The sequence below is a fragment of the Carlito syrichta genome, unplaced genomic scaffold (assembly GCF_000164805.1).
Source record: "Carlito syrichta isolate Samal-C Ts95f unplaced genomic scaffold, Tarsius_syrichta-2.0.1 Scaffold108870, whole genome shotgun sequence".
NCBI lineage: Eukaryota > Metazoa > Chordata > Mammalia > Primates > Tarsiidae > Carlito > Carlito syrichta.
The window spans coordinates 150661-167204 of NW_007052966.1; the positions used below are offsets into that span (position 1 = coordinate 150661).

The 16544-nt window shown below is 38.0% G+C and overlaps 1 protein-coding gene across 1 annotated transcript in view; it reads right to left on the reverse strand.

The window, feature by feature from the left end:
• LOC103271023 (dipeptidyl aminopeptidase-like protein 6) overlaps positions 1–16544 on the reverse strand; it is a 416180-nt gene that overhangs the window by 122521 nt on the left and 277115 nt on the right. Inside the window, exon 5 of the mRNA XM_008068506.2 lies at positions 11393–11467. Within this exon, the coding sequence (XP_008066697.2) occupies positions 11393–11467 (75 nt within the window). The remainder of the gene's footprint in view (positions 1–11392; positions 11468–16544) is intronic.

Sequence of the window (16544 nt, forward strand, 5' to 3'; positions counted from 1 at the left end):
CTAAAAAAAAAAAAAAAAAAGAAATTTGTCAATGGTCAAAGTTGTGGGAAATACATTAAGAGCAATAAATGAACAGTTTTAATTTGTGTGTGTGTGTGTGTGTGTGTGTGTGTGTGTGTGTGTGTGTGTGTGTATGTGTTAGAGGGAGAGAGAACTTGGTTTGTGGCCTTTCTAATGGTTGCCCTCCACTCAATCCCATTCCCTCCAATACACAGGATTCACCCTGCCAGAAAATCCAGGGCTCTTCTAACTTGAAAACTTAGCATCTGACAATGAGGCTTATTCCAGAAAGCATGTTCTCTTTTTCAAAGATTTTGTTCCAGGATGTACAAAGAATTTAATCTACATTTGCCCAAGTGTCCCAAAGGTCATCTTGATAATTTGCCCTCCTTAGTGAGTCTCTGCCTATCTCTTCTCCCATCAATGCACATGGGGAGTACTATGGTGTAGAAACAGCTCCCATGCTCCTAAACCTTTCTTGGTTTCATTTCAAGTTTTCCCTCAGGGCTCAGAGGAAATATTTAAATACCTGTGACGGCATTGGCACCTGAGAGTCTGTCTCCCCTCTCCCCATCTGCCTGTTTGCTCCTCTCTGTCTTACATGGCTTTTAAAAACACTTTGTGGGCTCTGAGGTTGTCAAAACAATTGGTTTAATTTAGGGCAGGGGCAAGCAAGTAACACTATTTTAATATTTTGTAAATCAAAATACTGGATGATTCCACTAATTCCTTTTTTCCTCATCTAATATATCATTTAATCAGAGCTAGATATCTACCAAATCTACTCATGAATTTTGGTACCTGTATATTAACATTCCAATGTTAAGAAAATAGTAGATTTTTTTCTTTTGATTATCTCTGGTAGCTGTCATGTCAACCAGAAATAATTCAGAGCCTCTCGAGCTCTGTATATGTAGCTTAGGTGGAGAGTTAGATTATGGAATAATGCCTAGCCATTGTTAATGCTCCCTCTACTTAAAAGAATTACTATTTTTCCAGTTTCTAATTTCTTAATTATGTAGCAGATTGCAGTGCTGTTGGAAGAATAACTGCAAACTCCTTCCAGCCATCTCCCTGCTTTAGTGACAAAATATTCACTGCTTACTTCCTTTTCACACGTATGTGCACACCCAGTCACATGGACAGGCATACACATGGTGTGCACATACACACATGAGAGGAAAATAATGTACACACAGACACTCTGACATCTCTTAAATTGGTACCACCAACCAGTAGAGATAAGTCACTGAGAGACCCAAGGAGGCACCTCATTTAGAAATCATTCAAGCAGCTCATCACTTGTGCTTATTAGTTTCCACAGATTCAAAAACTGTGGTTATAAACTTGGCCCAAAGTTCAGTCATAGCAGATGTATCACTACATCCTGCCAAACCTTACTGTCGCTGGGCAAAGTTGCATGCTGCCTGCCAGAGAAGCACTGGAGGCTCCTTTTCTCAGGCTAAGACTTCTTGCGATAATAAACTCTTAGGAGTAAAGCAACCCTGTAAGGTGGAAAAGAGACAATTAGAAAATGAAAACCTACTGTTTGCTAACACTAAAACGTTCCCAGGCACTTTCTATGCTGTGCACAGAGAACTTTTCAAATGATGAAGCTTACTTCTTGTGGAAAACACAAAGAAAGAAGAGGGGACACAATGAACTTTTGAAAATGAGAATTCTGAAAAGTCTATTTGCCACTACAAATAATGGTTTTAGTTGCCAGGAAGAAAAGCAAAGCATGTCCTAGCCTGTCTCTAGAAATGGATTTTCTAATTTTACCCCTGGGCTAAAATGGTGACATGTGATATTATTGGTAATGCTCTAGATGACATCTTAACATTTTGTTAAATCATTTTCTTGACAGTGGTTGGAGCCCACAATCACAAATGGAACTGGCCCTAACTTATAACAATGATTAATCCCTACAGTTTTTAGTAGTATGAAAGTGCTATCATTATAAAGTAGAGAGAATGATACACAGTAAAAGTCTCTAAGCCTAATTGTTGTTCAGAAAGCTTCAGGAGCTTGGTCCATATCAATCAGTTTTGAGCCTCTGCATATAATTGCTGCTAACGAGCTTCCCACAATAATGAACTGCTAAATTGAAACTGAAGAACAAATCTTTCAAAAAGAATTTGTGTCGTTTTTTTCCTTCACTACATTACAATGATGGCCATCCATAATAAAAGCAATTAAGTGTTCTCTATCTCATCTCTCACTCAGGAAACTCACTTTTCTCTTCATTTATATTTCTTCATTTCTTTTATTACCAATTACACAAGCTTCACTGGTTAATTTAGATGACTCGGAGACCCTCTATTAGCTGGTCTATTATATTATCACTGAAGTTGCTTCTCTTCAGCTCTGTCTTCACAGATGCTCCACGTTGGCTTGTAGGACCCAAGTCTTGACCTATTTTTCACTTCCCAGATTTTCACTGTATCCCCTGAAACACCTGCCCTTTGGTTAGCAGCCACTTCTTATCTGCTGACTGTTCCTGAATGCTTCCCCTTTCACCTTCTGTCTGTACACAGGCCTAGCTCTCAGTAGGTCTCAGCTTCTCTTCTGTGGAGGTGCGTTCTACTCTTGTCATCCCATGTTGTTTTGAAAGACTAGAAGATGGAATGGGGGGTCCTTCCCCATGCCCATCGCAAGTCCTTGCTCCTCCACTCTTTGTGAGTCTCTGGGGTCTCTGAGGCCCTATGCCCCCTCTGCATCCCCCAGCATACCTTATTCAAGCTCCTTGACTCCTCATTGTCTTTTAATTTATACCATTAACCTCATCACTACAAAGCACTAGCTGTATCACCCACACTTACCTTCTGATAGCCACACTCTATCTTTCCACCATCTTTGCTGAAGCTTTCCCACCACCTTGGATTTCTGACCCAAGGCAATACCGTTAATCCACTGATGCCACCATTTTCTACCCATGGCCCCTTGTGGCTTCATATTCCCCCATGACCAGGTGAGTTTCCATGACCTGTAGTGATAATCACATCTTTGAAAATACCTTTAACTCACCTGCCAAATTCCCAGCTACTATTGACACCAACCATGGACTATGTGTGAGCGGTTAAATATTCCTGGAGAAAAGCATAGCTGGGCCGTCTGGGTTGTTCCCCCACTCCTCATTACAAATCTCCATGAGCCCCCATATTCCCCCTGTATTTTTAGGGGAGGGTTGCTGTCCTTCTGACACTATCTCATACTTTTCTTTCTTCAGAACTCACTCCCTCATATTCAACCACCCCTTCACCATCACTCGAACAAATTATGCGATCTCAAAATTTATTGGAAAAAGTAATAGGTTGCAAGGAAAGAAATTCAATGATCCTTCTACCACCAAGCCAACAAACAAAACTTCTGACATCATTATTTCCTTCCTACTACAAAAAAGTGCAATGTCCACAGGCCTGAATCTTCCTGGGAGAGAGGGTGAAGTGAGTTCAAAGGTCCCAAGGTTGGAAGGGATGTGGCAGGTATGAGTCATGCAGGAAGATCGCTGTGGCTGGTGGAGTATGGAGTGAACGGTGTGGAGAGTGAGCATTCTATACCTCTAGTATGAGGTGATGGTGGCAGACAAGGATGCTACCTGATTTACCTGTTCAAAAAATCATTCTGGCAATGCCATGGAGACCAGCTGGGACAGGGGCAAGAGAGAAGCAGAGAGACCAATTAGCAGGCAACTGACTTGAAGTGGTGTTCCGGAGTGTAGTGGTAGTAGGTAAGGTGTTTTATGAGCTCCACAAGTCACAAACATAGGCTAGCACTTGTTATAGTCCCTCAGACTGCAGGCCAAACCTGCACGTGCCGTCTCATTAGGACTCATCTCCTGCCTGTGGCTATGCCCAAAATGCCTCTTTTTGTTGCACCCCAGGATACCAATAAATATTTCAAGTACTCTGCAGAAACTATACTCAAAAGCATCAGTCCTTAAACTTTTTGACCCATGGAATGCTTCAGGTAACTAAAATCCTCTATTTCTCCCCTCTAGCCAGAGCAACACACACACACACACACACACACACACACACACACACACAGCAAGAGATAGAGAGAGAGAGAGAGAGAGACATTGTTTGGGCTACATTTTTCTATGCCTAAGTTTGTGCTTTTAAATTTAGCTCCAAAATCTGAAAAGAAATATACATAAAAATAAAACAAAGCAAAAAACTATGTGCATATCAGTTTTGTGTTAAAACAATACAACTACAACAAAAAAAACTACAAAACAAACCCTCCTAAAAACCAATAATTTCCATTTGGGCTCGGTGGCTCAGCCTGTAATCCCAGCACTTTGGAAGGCCAAGGCGAGTGGATTGCCCGAGCCCGCGGGTTCAAGACCAGCCTGGGCAACTCGGTGAGACCTCGTCTCTACAATAAATACATTTAAAAAAAAATAGCTGGGTGTGGTAGCGCACGCCTGTAGTTCTGGCTACTTGGAAGGCTGAGGTGGAAGGATTCCTGGAAGCCAGCAGGTCGATGCTGGGGTGGCCGTGAGCATGCCACTGCACTCTAGCCTGGGCAACAGAGTGAGACTCAAAAACAAAAACAACGAAAAAAACCTTAAAACAAAAAACGTATAATTTCAAGAACAAAAACCAAACAACAGCCAGTGAGCTTCAAGAACAGAAAGGATTTCTCCCTTCCGAGGCTGCTGGTCAGGTCCACAACATGAGACAAGTTTATGATGAACAGGAACTCACATCAGCATTATCTTACAAAGCATTACACGGACTGAGTCTTTAAATCATTTATCAACAACTTGGACATGTTATTTGGTTTCTACAACATTGTGAAACCATATGTGTCATGCTTAGCTAATAGCTATGTAAAAATACACATTTCAAAAATCAATGACCATTTTCAGTAATCTAATATGGTAAGAGTCACAGAGAACTAGGCCTTATGTAGTCCAAGAGCAAAATATCAAGGTGCTTACAAAATAGTCTGAACTGTTTATAGGTTTGGCTGCTAAGGACAGATGTTTGGAATTGAGACACAGACATTCATCACAGAAAAAGGGAGCCTCTGAGCAATGTTGATGGGGTGTGGGATGCATTTCTGGGATGCATTTCTGGTTATTCATTACCTTCTCAGAGAGGAAGAGGGATAACCCGCCAAAGGTGAGACTCACCTCCTACTGCCGCAGCAGCTGCTGGGCTAATTGCAGCAACAACAGCAGTCCCTGAAGAAACACCACACAGAGACTCTGCTCTTCAGTTTGCCCTTAAGGTAACTGCAGACAAAGATAGAGAACTCCCTGCAATTCTGATAGTAGCCTTCATCTACGGGAATGTGCAAAAGATTCATCCAGCATGAGCCATTGGATCTGCTGGTTCCCAGAGGATGGGTGCAGAAAATGCCCCGTAGACAGTGTAGAAAGAACTAGTCCAATAGCATGAGATTTGAAAAATATGTTTCCTTTAGCCACTCCTGGACAAAGATTTCATCAGCTCTCATAATGAACAAGAGATGGTGTTAAACATCAGAACCACACTATAATAATAGTTATATTTCTGGTTGCACAGGAACTCGTATACCTAGAACTACCTGAATTGATTATAGCAGTTATAATTCAGTCTGTAGTATGGGCCCAATAATTTATAATGAATCCCTTATATTACATTTATAGTCTCAAACTATTTATAAAATGTTATTAAGATATAGATAAATGGGTTACTTGATCTGATGGGTTCATGGAAGATTCTGGAATTCAGTTGGGGTTCACCTCATCAAATGTTTTTGATCAGCCCTATCTATGTCAGGGGGTTCTTCAAGCTTTACATAAATTATAATTTTCACAGTCCCTTAGGTGGCAAAATGGGCTGTATCTGTTCACTACAACAGAAGGAAAAGAGTAAGAATCTATCGAATGTGAAAACTGGTTCAAATTCTTGCAATGAAAAGCTCGGTGTCAAACCATCTTTTCTCAGGACTGAGCAGGACCAATCTCTAAGGAGAGACCCGAACCCTGTCAACATCCACAAGTAAGCTTGGAAGCAGATTCTTCTCTAGTTGAACTTTGAGATAAAAGAAGCCAGATGACACATTCTGATTGCAGCTTTCTGAAAGACTCTGTGTCCAAAGATACAGAGCCCACATGTCTGACCCACAGAAACTGTGAGTTAATACATGTTGTTTGCTTTAAGCCACTAAGTTTGGTGGCACTCCGTCATGCAGCAAGGGATAACAACAGATTGGTTGATGTGTATCAACCCATTTTGTAACTGAATGGCTGTGTGATTGATGGGGATTTTAGGACAACATTCTAAAATATGACCATAATTTGGACAGAATTTTTTTGAACCAGAATGTTCTGCTGGCTATATGAACAATTATACCAATTAACTCCTTTAAACATTGCAATGAAATTCTTCACAAGTTTCCATTGGATCTTTTAGTTATGATTCAGGAAGAATATTTTCAAGATTTAAGTTCTCTTTCCTCTTTTAATGTCATAAAATATATTAGTATTTTTAAGTGATCTAAGATGTTGCATTTTAAATTCATTTTCCTTCTCTCAAAAGAGTTTTGGAAACATTTCATATTTGTCAAATATATCTGAGTATGAAGTAGCATGACTGCTCTAATTAGGTAAGATTGTCTTAGGGAATTTTTCCCTATTTACTATAGTTATAGTTAATGAAGTTTTCAAATAAAAAAAAAACAACAACAACATTTCCTCAACATCTAACTTATCTTCAAGAGAATTCTTCAGGCCGGGCTCGGTGGCTCAGCCTGGAATCCTGTACTTTGGGAGGCCGAGGTGAGTGAATTGTCTGAGCTCGCGGGTTTGAGACCTGCCTGGGTAACTTGGCAAGACCTTATCTCCACAATAAATCAAAAAATTAGCCAGACATGGTAGTGCATGCCTGATGTTCCAGTTACTTGGAAAGCTGAGGTGGAAGGATCACCGAACCCCAGCAGGTCAAGGCTGTGGTGGCCAGGAGCATGCCACTGCACTCCAGTCTGGGTGACAGAGTGAGACTCCAACTCAAAAAAACAAAAACAAAACCAAAAAAAACCAAAAAACAACAACAACAAACAAGAAACTCTTTCAGAAACTGTACATTGAGAAATGTATAAAATTTTATATATAAAATAAACAAAATAAAATTCACTTAGCAAACATTGGCTTTTGGGGGCAGGAATAATCTTTTGAGATAAAATAAGATGGTGTAAACAGACACACTTTGCAACTATAAAGCTTGGACCATGTACATAAAAGCATGATATTGTGTATTATTTTCCTTATTTCAGACACTTATGGACTTATAGGTTTCTGACACCTGAAGAAATGGAAAATGATGCTTGGGTTTACTCTTTTTCAAATCTACTCGATAATTTATATATTTACATATTTATTTAAAGGGTAATTTTGAGGCTATCAATAAAACATAGGATTGACATAGTTAAAATTAGTTAATTTATGTTCAAGGATGCTAGCCAAGATAAAAACTTAGTAGTATCAGAAGAGTTTAGTAGAAAAAACTATGCTAATTAGCATGATCTCACATTTTTAGAGTAAGCACAGAATGTTTCTAAGATATTTTACAACCGAGGCCTTTTTCTTTTATTACACAGTGTGTGTGCATTTGTTAGAATTTCAAGAACTTGGATTGCATCTTTAGTGCTAACAAATTCAGAGAGGAGAAACTGCTAGGGGAGGAGCAGGGAGGCACACTTCATCAATAAAAGTACCTGATCTCAAACCAGGTGATGTGGGGACCAAAATGAGGCTCAAATTTCACCTGCACAATGATTATCTGTATACCTAACCCTGAATTGTACCCAATATCTTTAACGTAAAAATTTAAAAAAAAGAAATTCAGAGAGACTATATATACCACAAACATATTTGGTTCAGTACCCCAATGTACACAGATGATCCTGTGCTCAGTCCTGAGGGGAAGGAGTAGACAGGAGATAAAGCATGTGCATGCACAAGTGTGCTTACACACACACACACACACACACACACACACACACACACAACTGTTCCTCTCTTTGAGTAGCTGACAATGTACAAATGGGCAAATGAAACTAGTCTATAGTGAACAACTGGGAAATAATACAACCTTGCAATTTGTCAATAAATGAGAGGAAGAGACACACGATATATGTTATAAAAATTAAACTTTAAAAAAATCTCTCCTATGGCTCTTAAGGAAAATCTCCTTAAGTTACCGCTCTACTCTTTGTATCCAAACTCCTAGATTATCTATTCTTGGTGACTCTTTTCTGTCACCACCCATGCTGCGCTGGACAACACTTACCCACTTTTACTCAAGCCACTGTTGAGGTGGCTGGTTTCATGTAGGCTTCACTCAACTTTGTGCCGATGCAACTGGATAGATCCTTACATTCAGTCCTGGCCACATAGATGGAATCACTCTGTGCTCAAACATGTGCGTCCTGGAAGTGGGGGGAGCTGACATTCATTGAGTCACCTTTCACCCACAGAAGATAGAAACCAAGGGATAAATAGTTCCTTTTTTGTCCTGCAGGGAAATGGCTTCAAGATGCACTGCATAAGGCTCAGTTGATTGCTCAAGCAAACACAGCTGGTGAGCATCAGAACTAGCACTTGAACCTTTGGTTATCTGACTTCCAAGTTCACTGTTTTGGGTTAGACAGTATGGAGAAGCAGGGGTTGAAAAGATGATAATTACCCTGATGTAATGTGGAATATTTGGATTTTTTTAGTGCAATGGTAACACAATATGCTGAAATTTTATTGCAACATTTATTAAATGTACTGAAATATTTACTCAAATAAATGAAAGCTGTCTAGTAATTAGACAGTTGGTTTATACTCAAACATCTTTATGATATTCTTTTCAATGAAAAGTTGAGTTGGTTCATATAAACAAGTTACATTAGCTGCCTTTGAGATACACACATAAGCATGTGATGAACACAGATCCAAAGAAGAAATTCTAGTTTCCTTACAATTAAACTGGGATCACATATTGTAACACTCACCCAAGAAATCCTGTGTAACTCTCATGAGAATATAAAAAAATTCAAGAAATTTATCTAACTGTAGAGTTTTCAAATGTATTTGAATATGAAATATTTACTTTTAAAAACCCAAGTATAATTACTATTAATTATTATACATTATATTATTAAATAATTGATTGTTATACTGTCTATATAATTCCACTAATAATAATTACTGATACTAAACACAGCTTAAGAAGTCCTGATCTATTTTACTTATTCCACAATTACAGAACTAAACTCTTTCCCTGAAACTCAACCTTCTTTTCTAAAATCATTTACATCTTAGTTATCCAGTTAGGAAGTTCTTCCTAATATCTAACTCCAAATTCTCAAGAATTTGAATCCCAACCTTCTTCCCTTACAATTTTTCCTTCAGAAGAACAGAGAATATTGCTCAGTACTTGAAAACTATTAAGGGTTACTTCTTTTATTCAAGCTAAAAGCGTCAATTTCTATTTTCAATATTTTATCATCCATTTCTATAAACCCACTCCAAATTTCCTATGTGTTCCTTATGTTGAGAAAACATACTGAATAGTCTTTCTGCAAATGCTGACAAAGGTTGCAGAAGGAAAAGGGTTATTTCAAGGTTCCTATTTACAGCCAGTGTTCTACATGGGAAGACTCACGTTTAGCAAGATAATCTTTACTAAGACTGTTACTGGTTCTGCGAAATCCCAGGGCATGCTTTCAAATGGAACAATGGGAGGGAAGCAGGAAACTGGTGGAGAATTGGACCATGCACAGAATCACAGCTTTGTCAGTGAGAGCATGCCTCTTCCAAATGTGGGTGTGGGGACCTTTTCTGTCACACCCTGCACAACAAATATACAACTTTGTTTTGAGGGCTTCTAGGAGCAGGATGCTCATTACCTCATAATCTTCCCCATGACCCTGTTGGGGTGCTACCGTGATTAAAAGATTTTCTAGTAGGAAAACCTAAAATCTGTCTTTCGATGCTTTTTTCATACAAGTGTTAGCTGTGTCTCCTGGGGCAACCCAGAACACATCTATGAAAGTCTTTCAAATATCTGCTGAGCTTTTTCTCTCATTCAGTTGTGATGATTATATTTTTGGTGGTTTCCAGGGGTGATGAAGGGAGCTGAAATGTCTATGATTCGTCAACATCATTCCCAGGAGCTGGAAGCTTAAAGGGACAAGTTTAGGGTTGGCCATAGGAAATGTAGAGTCCCAAGCCTATTAGAGTGTCTAGTTCACACACTGATCTCAATCAAATAGATAAAGGTGCCCAATTGTTCTAAAGAATTTAGATGGAAAAAAAAGAAAACTTTTATAGAATGAATATTTGAAGATGAAAAATGCAAAACTGGAATCGAGTTCAAAAAATCTAAAGTGGAAGAATAGTTAATATCTCCAATAAATAATCCAATTGTCAAGTCAACTTTTAAAATAAATTTTAAAAATTCAGAATTGAACTTGCATCTCCATGCAAACCAATCCCCAAGCTTTCCCAATGGCATGTAAATCAAAAAGCTTGCTCACCTCATGCCAGAGGAGATTCTCTCAAACTCACCAAAGAGCCATTCTGACCTGAATTACAATGCAGGTGTCATGATACTTCACAGAAGCATCAGGAAACTCTAATTAGAATGATCTCAGAAAAACTAGAAAGGCAGTAGACTCTATCTTATTTGTCAGAGAATGAAGTCCCTAAAATGCCATTTCTGAAGTTGCTTATCTCTTATAAACTGAACATCTGCTTCACTTATACAAATAAATTTCACCTCTTAGCTTATTTAAAATTAAAGAACCAAAGTGAGTTTTAAAATAACAGCATGTTAAATAAAAATTAAAGAGGGGGGAAAAAGACCCTGGCTTAGGAAGTTTTATACTGCTACTGAAGCCCATGGTGAGATTTTACAGAAAATTCTGGTGAAATTTTATGCGAGGCTCATATACAAGAAGTGCTAAAAAAGGGATTTGCATAATGAAAGTACTAGCTTCAACTCTGCACTAGAATATCATGATGGCCAGGAGATTATTAACATATTATTTTACTTTTGGGAGAACCTGGCAGTTACTTTTTGTTCTTAGGATAAAATTTATGGTTTGACTGAGAAACAAATGGCAAGAAAATTAATTGCATAAAAGGGTAAAATAAGTCTCTATAAAAGAGAAGTTCTCACAATCTCCTTACAAAAAGCCTATGAAAGATCCCCAAATGAATGACTTTTTTTTTCTGCTCCACAGTTACCTTTCCTCTCTCCTAGGTGGCAGTATGACATACAAAAGAGACCTACAAAATATTTCAGTTTTTAAAGATCACTAAGAAATAAGATTCAAGAAAATATACTTAATGAGGCATTAGAATAAAGAAACAATTCTTTTGTAGACAGAAAAGGGTAGTACTCACTGGTTCCACATTATATGAAAAAAGTGCATATTCTTTATCTGGAGATATTTCATATCTGATGGCTCTTAATGATTCCTGGAATGGAAAAACAAAAACAAGAATTTATAAGTATTGCATATAACAAGTCAGGATCTTGTAATAAAACATTGCCTGAGGGTGTCATTTTAAAATTTTGGATAAATAGGACATACTAAAATAGTTAGATCTGTTCTTTGTTAACTGAACAATATTTAGTTAACTGATGCTTTTCCACATTTTGTTTGCATTTTATTCAAATTTCAGCAAAACATACTTATTTCACCCATTGAAACAAATACAAAGATATAAGCATTAAAAACAAATAATCTTTTCCCACAAGACTCTAACCTCTTGATATATTTAAAGACCTTTTAAATCACTCATATGAATACTTAGAAGCATTTATTCAGCAGAGTCACATTATACACATTATTTTGCAGCTTGCTTTTGCTTTATTATGGGCAGTCTTACAAGTCAGTGTATAGAGCCCTAACTATCACTTTTCCCTGTAAATTTATTTTTATTTTAAAGATACGGGGTACAATTTAGGGTTAGGTATACAAATGGTCCTTGTACAGGTAAAGTTTGGGCCTCACTTTGGTCCCCACTTCACCTGGTTTGAGATCAGGTATGCTTATAGATGAAGTGTGCCCCCAACCCTGCCACTCCCCTGACAGTTTCCCACTTCCCCCAATCCCTTTCTTATAGTATTAGGATAATTGTTCAGGGTCTACTTATGAGTGAGAACAAGTGGCACTCAGTTCTTTGTTTCTGTGATAGATCACTGAATATTATAGACTCTAAGTTCATCCAAGCTGCTGCAAAGTTCATAATTTTGTCCTTCTTTGTGGCTGTGTAATATTCCATTGTGTATATGTAAGTCATTCTACATAAATGATATCATCAACCATGCTGTTTCCTTTTAACTCATTCTGCCCTCTGCACTGTAAGGACACTGCTACACAGACACCAGTGCCTACCCTAAAAAGCCCTTCCTTGTCAACCTAGTATAATCATTCTATACATGCTCAGACAACCTCATGAAAACACATAGAAATATGACAAGAGTTAGGAATGACATTATATTATATATCTTTGCACCTTGGTTTTATCATGCAACAATACCTTAAGGAAATGACTCCCAAGAAATTGGATTCCCTAGAATTTGTGATCTTTAAAGATTTCACAATATCCCATGGTCCACACCTGGAGATATACCTTAATTTGCTCACTCAATTCTTACCAAAAAGTAATAATCCATTCTTGATATTTATGGCAGTTATGTTTTATGATGTCACCACACATACTGAATTAGTGAATACTGAACCGCTGATCCTAGAGGAGTTTCAAGGTTAGGTTCCTTTGAACCTCTGGTTGAAAGTCTGGTGTCAATTGATCAACAGATAACCTTGTTTTATGTGTGTTTCTGTTCAAAGACACCTTATTGAATGCATATTGTTGATATATTAACATTGAACTCATGGCCATCAGCACTATAAATTATGCCTGAGAAAAGCTTATCTAAAGCATGTATTTTCTCTGTAAGGCACTCACAGCCATTGTGCACTTGGAGCACTGTATAGTACTTCATTAGGATGTCTGGTGGCTATTTTAAATAGTAAAATCACCAACATAAAGCATGGACATGCATAAATTGTGGCACTAAATAGAATACAAAAAGCACAGTTGTTTACAGTATAACAATTGAAACAAAAAAGCAGAATATTGCTTTGCTCCACTTTAGCTAGGAATGCAAACATTGGACAACTCAAATATTTTGCCACTGTGCCCAAGCATGACTGCAAAAGTGCCATGAGTACTACCTTGGGACTTACAGATAAATTTGTATCACTTAGGTATATTTGCAAATATGGAAGCAGTGAATAATGAGGATTGACTAGAAGTGTTTCCAGTGAGCTATTACTATAAACAATGTAATAATAAAGGTTCCTATGTATCTTTATTAACATATGTTTGACTTTAAACGCCAGGTCTGGTGGCTCAGTCTGTAATCCCAGTACTTTGGGAAGCAGAGGTGAGAGGATTGCCTGAGACTGGGAGACCGGCCTGGGCAACTTGGTGAGACCTTGTCTCTACAATAAATCACAAAAACTAATTGGGCTTGGTGGTGTGCCTCTGTAGTTCTAGGTACTTGAAAGGCTGAGGTGGAAGGAGGCTAAGCTCAGCAGGCTGAGGCTGTGGTGGTTGTGAGCGTGCCACTGCACTTCAGCCTGGTTGACAAGAGTGAGACTCCAACTCAAAAAAAAAAAAAAAAAAAAAAAATGACAGGACAGATATCTAAGGGCGGGATTGACAATGTACAAATTTTTTTAAAAGTAAATAGATATTGCCAAATTGCTTTCCAAAAAAGTTTCAGAATTTTCATTCCCATTACAATGTATGAGTGCGTCCTTTCTTCCTTTCTCTGAAAGCATAAAGTATTTTTTCTTGGATGTCGATCCCCTTAAGAATATAAAGTGCTGCCTCATTGATAGTTTAGTTCATGTTTCCCTGCTTGTGGTTGCATTTGAGAGAGGGCTATTCATGTTGAGACAAAGATGATTTTTATCTTTAGAAAACTGTCTATCCTCTTCCCTTGAAAGTATTCTTTATGCTTTCATTTTTCTCCTATTCTTTCTTACACTCATTCCTGTCCTGCTTTCACCCCCACTCCTCCACCAAAACTACTCTTCTTGAGGTTAGCAGAGGCCCCCTTTGTTCAATGTCCTAACTTGTAAGCTACTGACACAATTGACCACTTTCTCCTCCTCAAAGCCCTGGCTTCCAGGACACACATCACCGTCATTCCTTGGGCCTCCCTCATTGGTTCTTTTCATGCTCTTTTGAACTTTTCGTCATTTCCCTGACTTCTGAATGTTGACATACCAAAGGATTAATATTCAAATCTCTTCACTTCCTAGGTGATATCATCCAGTCTTATGACTCTAAAAGGCATGTGCCTGCTAAGGATTATAGCATCCAAGTTTCCAACCCAGAATGCCTGAACCTGCACTTGACCTGACTTTGAACTTCAGACTTGTCTGTCCAACTGTCTCCCTGACATCTCTACTTGGACATCAAATGGGCATCTCAAGTCAGCGAGAATAAGACGAGTCCCTTCTATTCCACCCCCTCTTTGCCAGATCCTGTGATCTTCATCTCAAACAATGGCAACTCCACTCACTTGGTTGTTAGGCCAAATTCTTAGACACCTCTTCTCTCTCTCTCTGACTTACACACTTTACATTCAGGTGGTCAGAAAATATTATTGGTTTACCTTCAAAATATATTCAGAACCACTCCTCTCTTTCCCACTGCCACTACCCTCATCTAAAGCATGGACATTCTTTCTCAAGATATTGAATGGCCTTCTATCTGCTTTCCTAGGTGGTCAGGGCCATCTTTCACATATGTAAATCATAGCTCCTGGCTGGAAACTCTTCCACAGCTTCCCATCTTACTCGGGGTAAAAGCCAAAGTCCTGACTGGCCAGGAGGCTCTACTGGCCTGGTCTTTTCTTAGCTTTCTATTCCCATCTCCTATAATTCTTCCCTCAATCTCCTTCACTCCAGCGATGACAGTCTTTGCACCCTCCTGCAGCAAGACAGGCACATACCAGTCTCAAGGCCTTTGTACTTCCTTTTCCTTCTGCTTGAAATTCTCAAGATCTTTTATTTCTTTGGGTTTTTTTCCCCTCAAAATTCACCTTCTAAGTGAGGCCTTGTGGATAAAAAGTTAGTCAAGCACCACTGTGTTTTAATTGTGCCACCACTCCTCTGGTATTTTTAATATGTCAAATACTCATTTATGTTGGAACCTTCTGAATTCTTCAGTCTTTCACTGCATTCTATATTATTTCTTACAGTTTAACAGTTTTAACTTTGAACTGTGGGTTCAGGAAGTCTGTGATTCATATGCTGTTTATACTACTGACTATGGAAAATGTTAAAAATTCCTTAATTTCTTATGTCTTTGTAAAATGGAAATCATAATTATAGCTTCTCATGGTTGATATTTAAAATTCAATAAGTAATTACAATACCTGTTGCATAACAAGTACTCAGAAGTATTAGCTATTATTGTTATTTAGTTAAGTACAATGTCTTTATCATTTCAGGTAAAAAGGGTATTCATTACTATACATTTTAAAACTTTTCATGGCTGTATTCAGGGGTTTATTCTTATATATGACAATTAAGATCATTCTGTCAAATTTTCAAAACAAGATTTTTCAGAGTTCTAATTAGGGCTGTATTAAAGTTTGGCATCAATTTTAAGAGAAATAACATTTTAAATATTGTCTTCTTACCTAAGATTACATCATATCTTTAATTTTTGAAAAATATCTTTAGTAAGGCTTTATAGTTTGCTTTACTCTAAGTTTTGTTTTCTTGTTAGATTCATTCTATGTCTTTTTATATTTTTTGTTCTTAGGGTGAATGGAATGTTTTCTCCCTTTCCACTTCTAGATACTTATGTTAGTGAAAAGCTATGAATTTTCCCTGCATCCATATGTTTTCAGCCATATTAAGAAACTGTAAAATTAATTAGTTTATAAGGCATTTTAGCAATAGAATTATATTATTAGAAATGGAGGGGTTTTTTTACTTTATTTTCTAGTTCTTATTCCAATCATTTTGTTTGCTTGCACTATCTCCAAAAACATAAAATATGTCTAGTGATGGTAACTATTCCTGCCTAATACTAAACATAACTGAAATAGTATTATTGTTTGCCATTTAGAATGGTTTTCACAGCTCATTGGTTCTTGGTAAGTTAGGCGGTCCTTCTGTCTCAGCCTTCCAAATAGCTGGAACTAAAGGCACGTGCCACTACGCCCAGCTAATTTTTTGATTTATTGTAGAGACAAGGTCTCGCCAAGTTGCCCAGGCTGGTCTTGAACCCCTGGATTCAGGCAATCATCTCGCCTCGGCCTCCCAAAGTGCTGGGATTACAGGTGTGAGCCACTGTGCCGGGCCAGAGGCTATTTTTTAAAAAAACAATCTCCTCTTGAAACTCATGAAACCTTGAAACAGATCATTCCATAGGAATCAGTTACATTAGCATTTTTTGCATAAGGCTGAATAACTGAATGTCTCACATCTCTATTCTGTATTTTAAGGCAATATGCAGG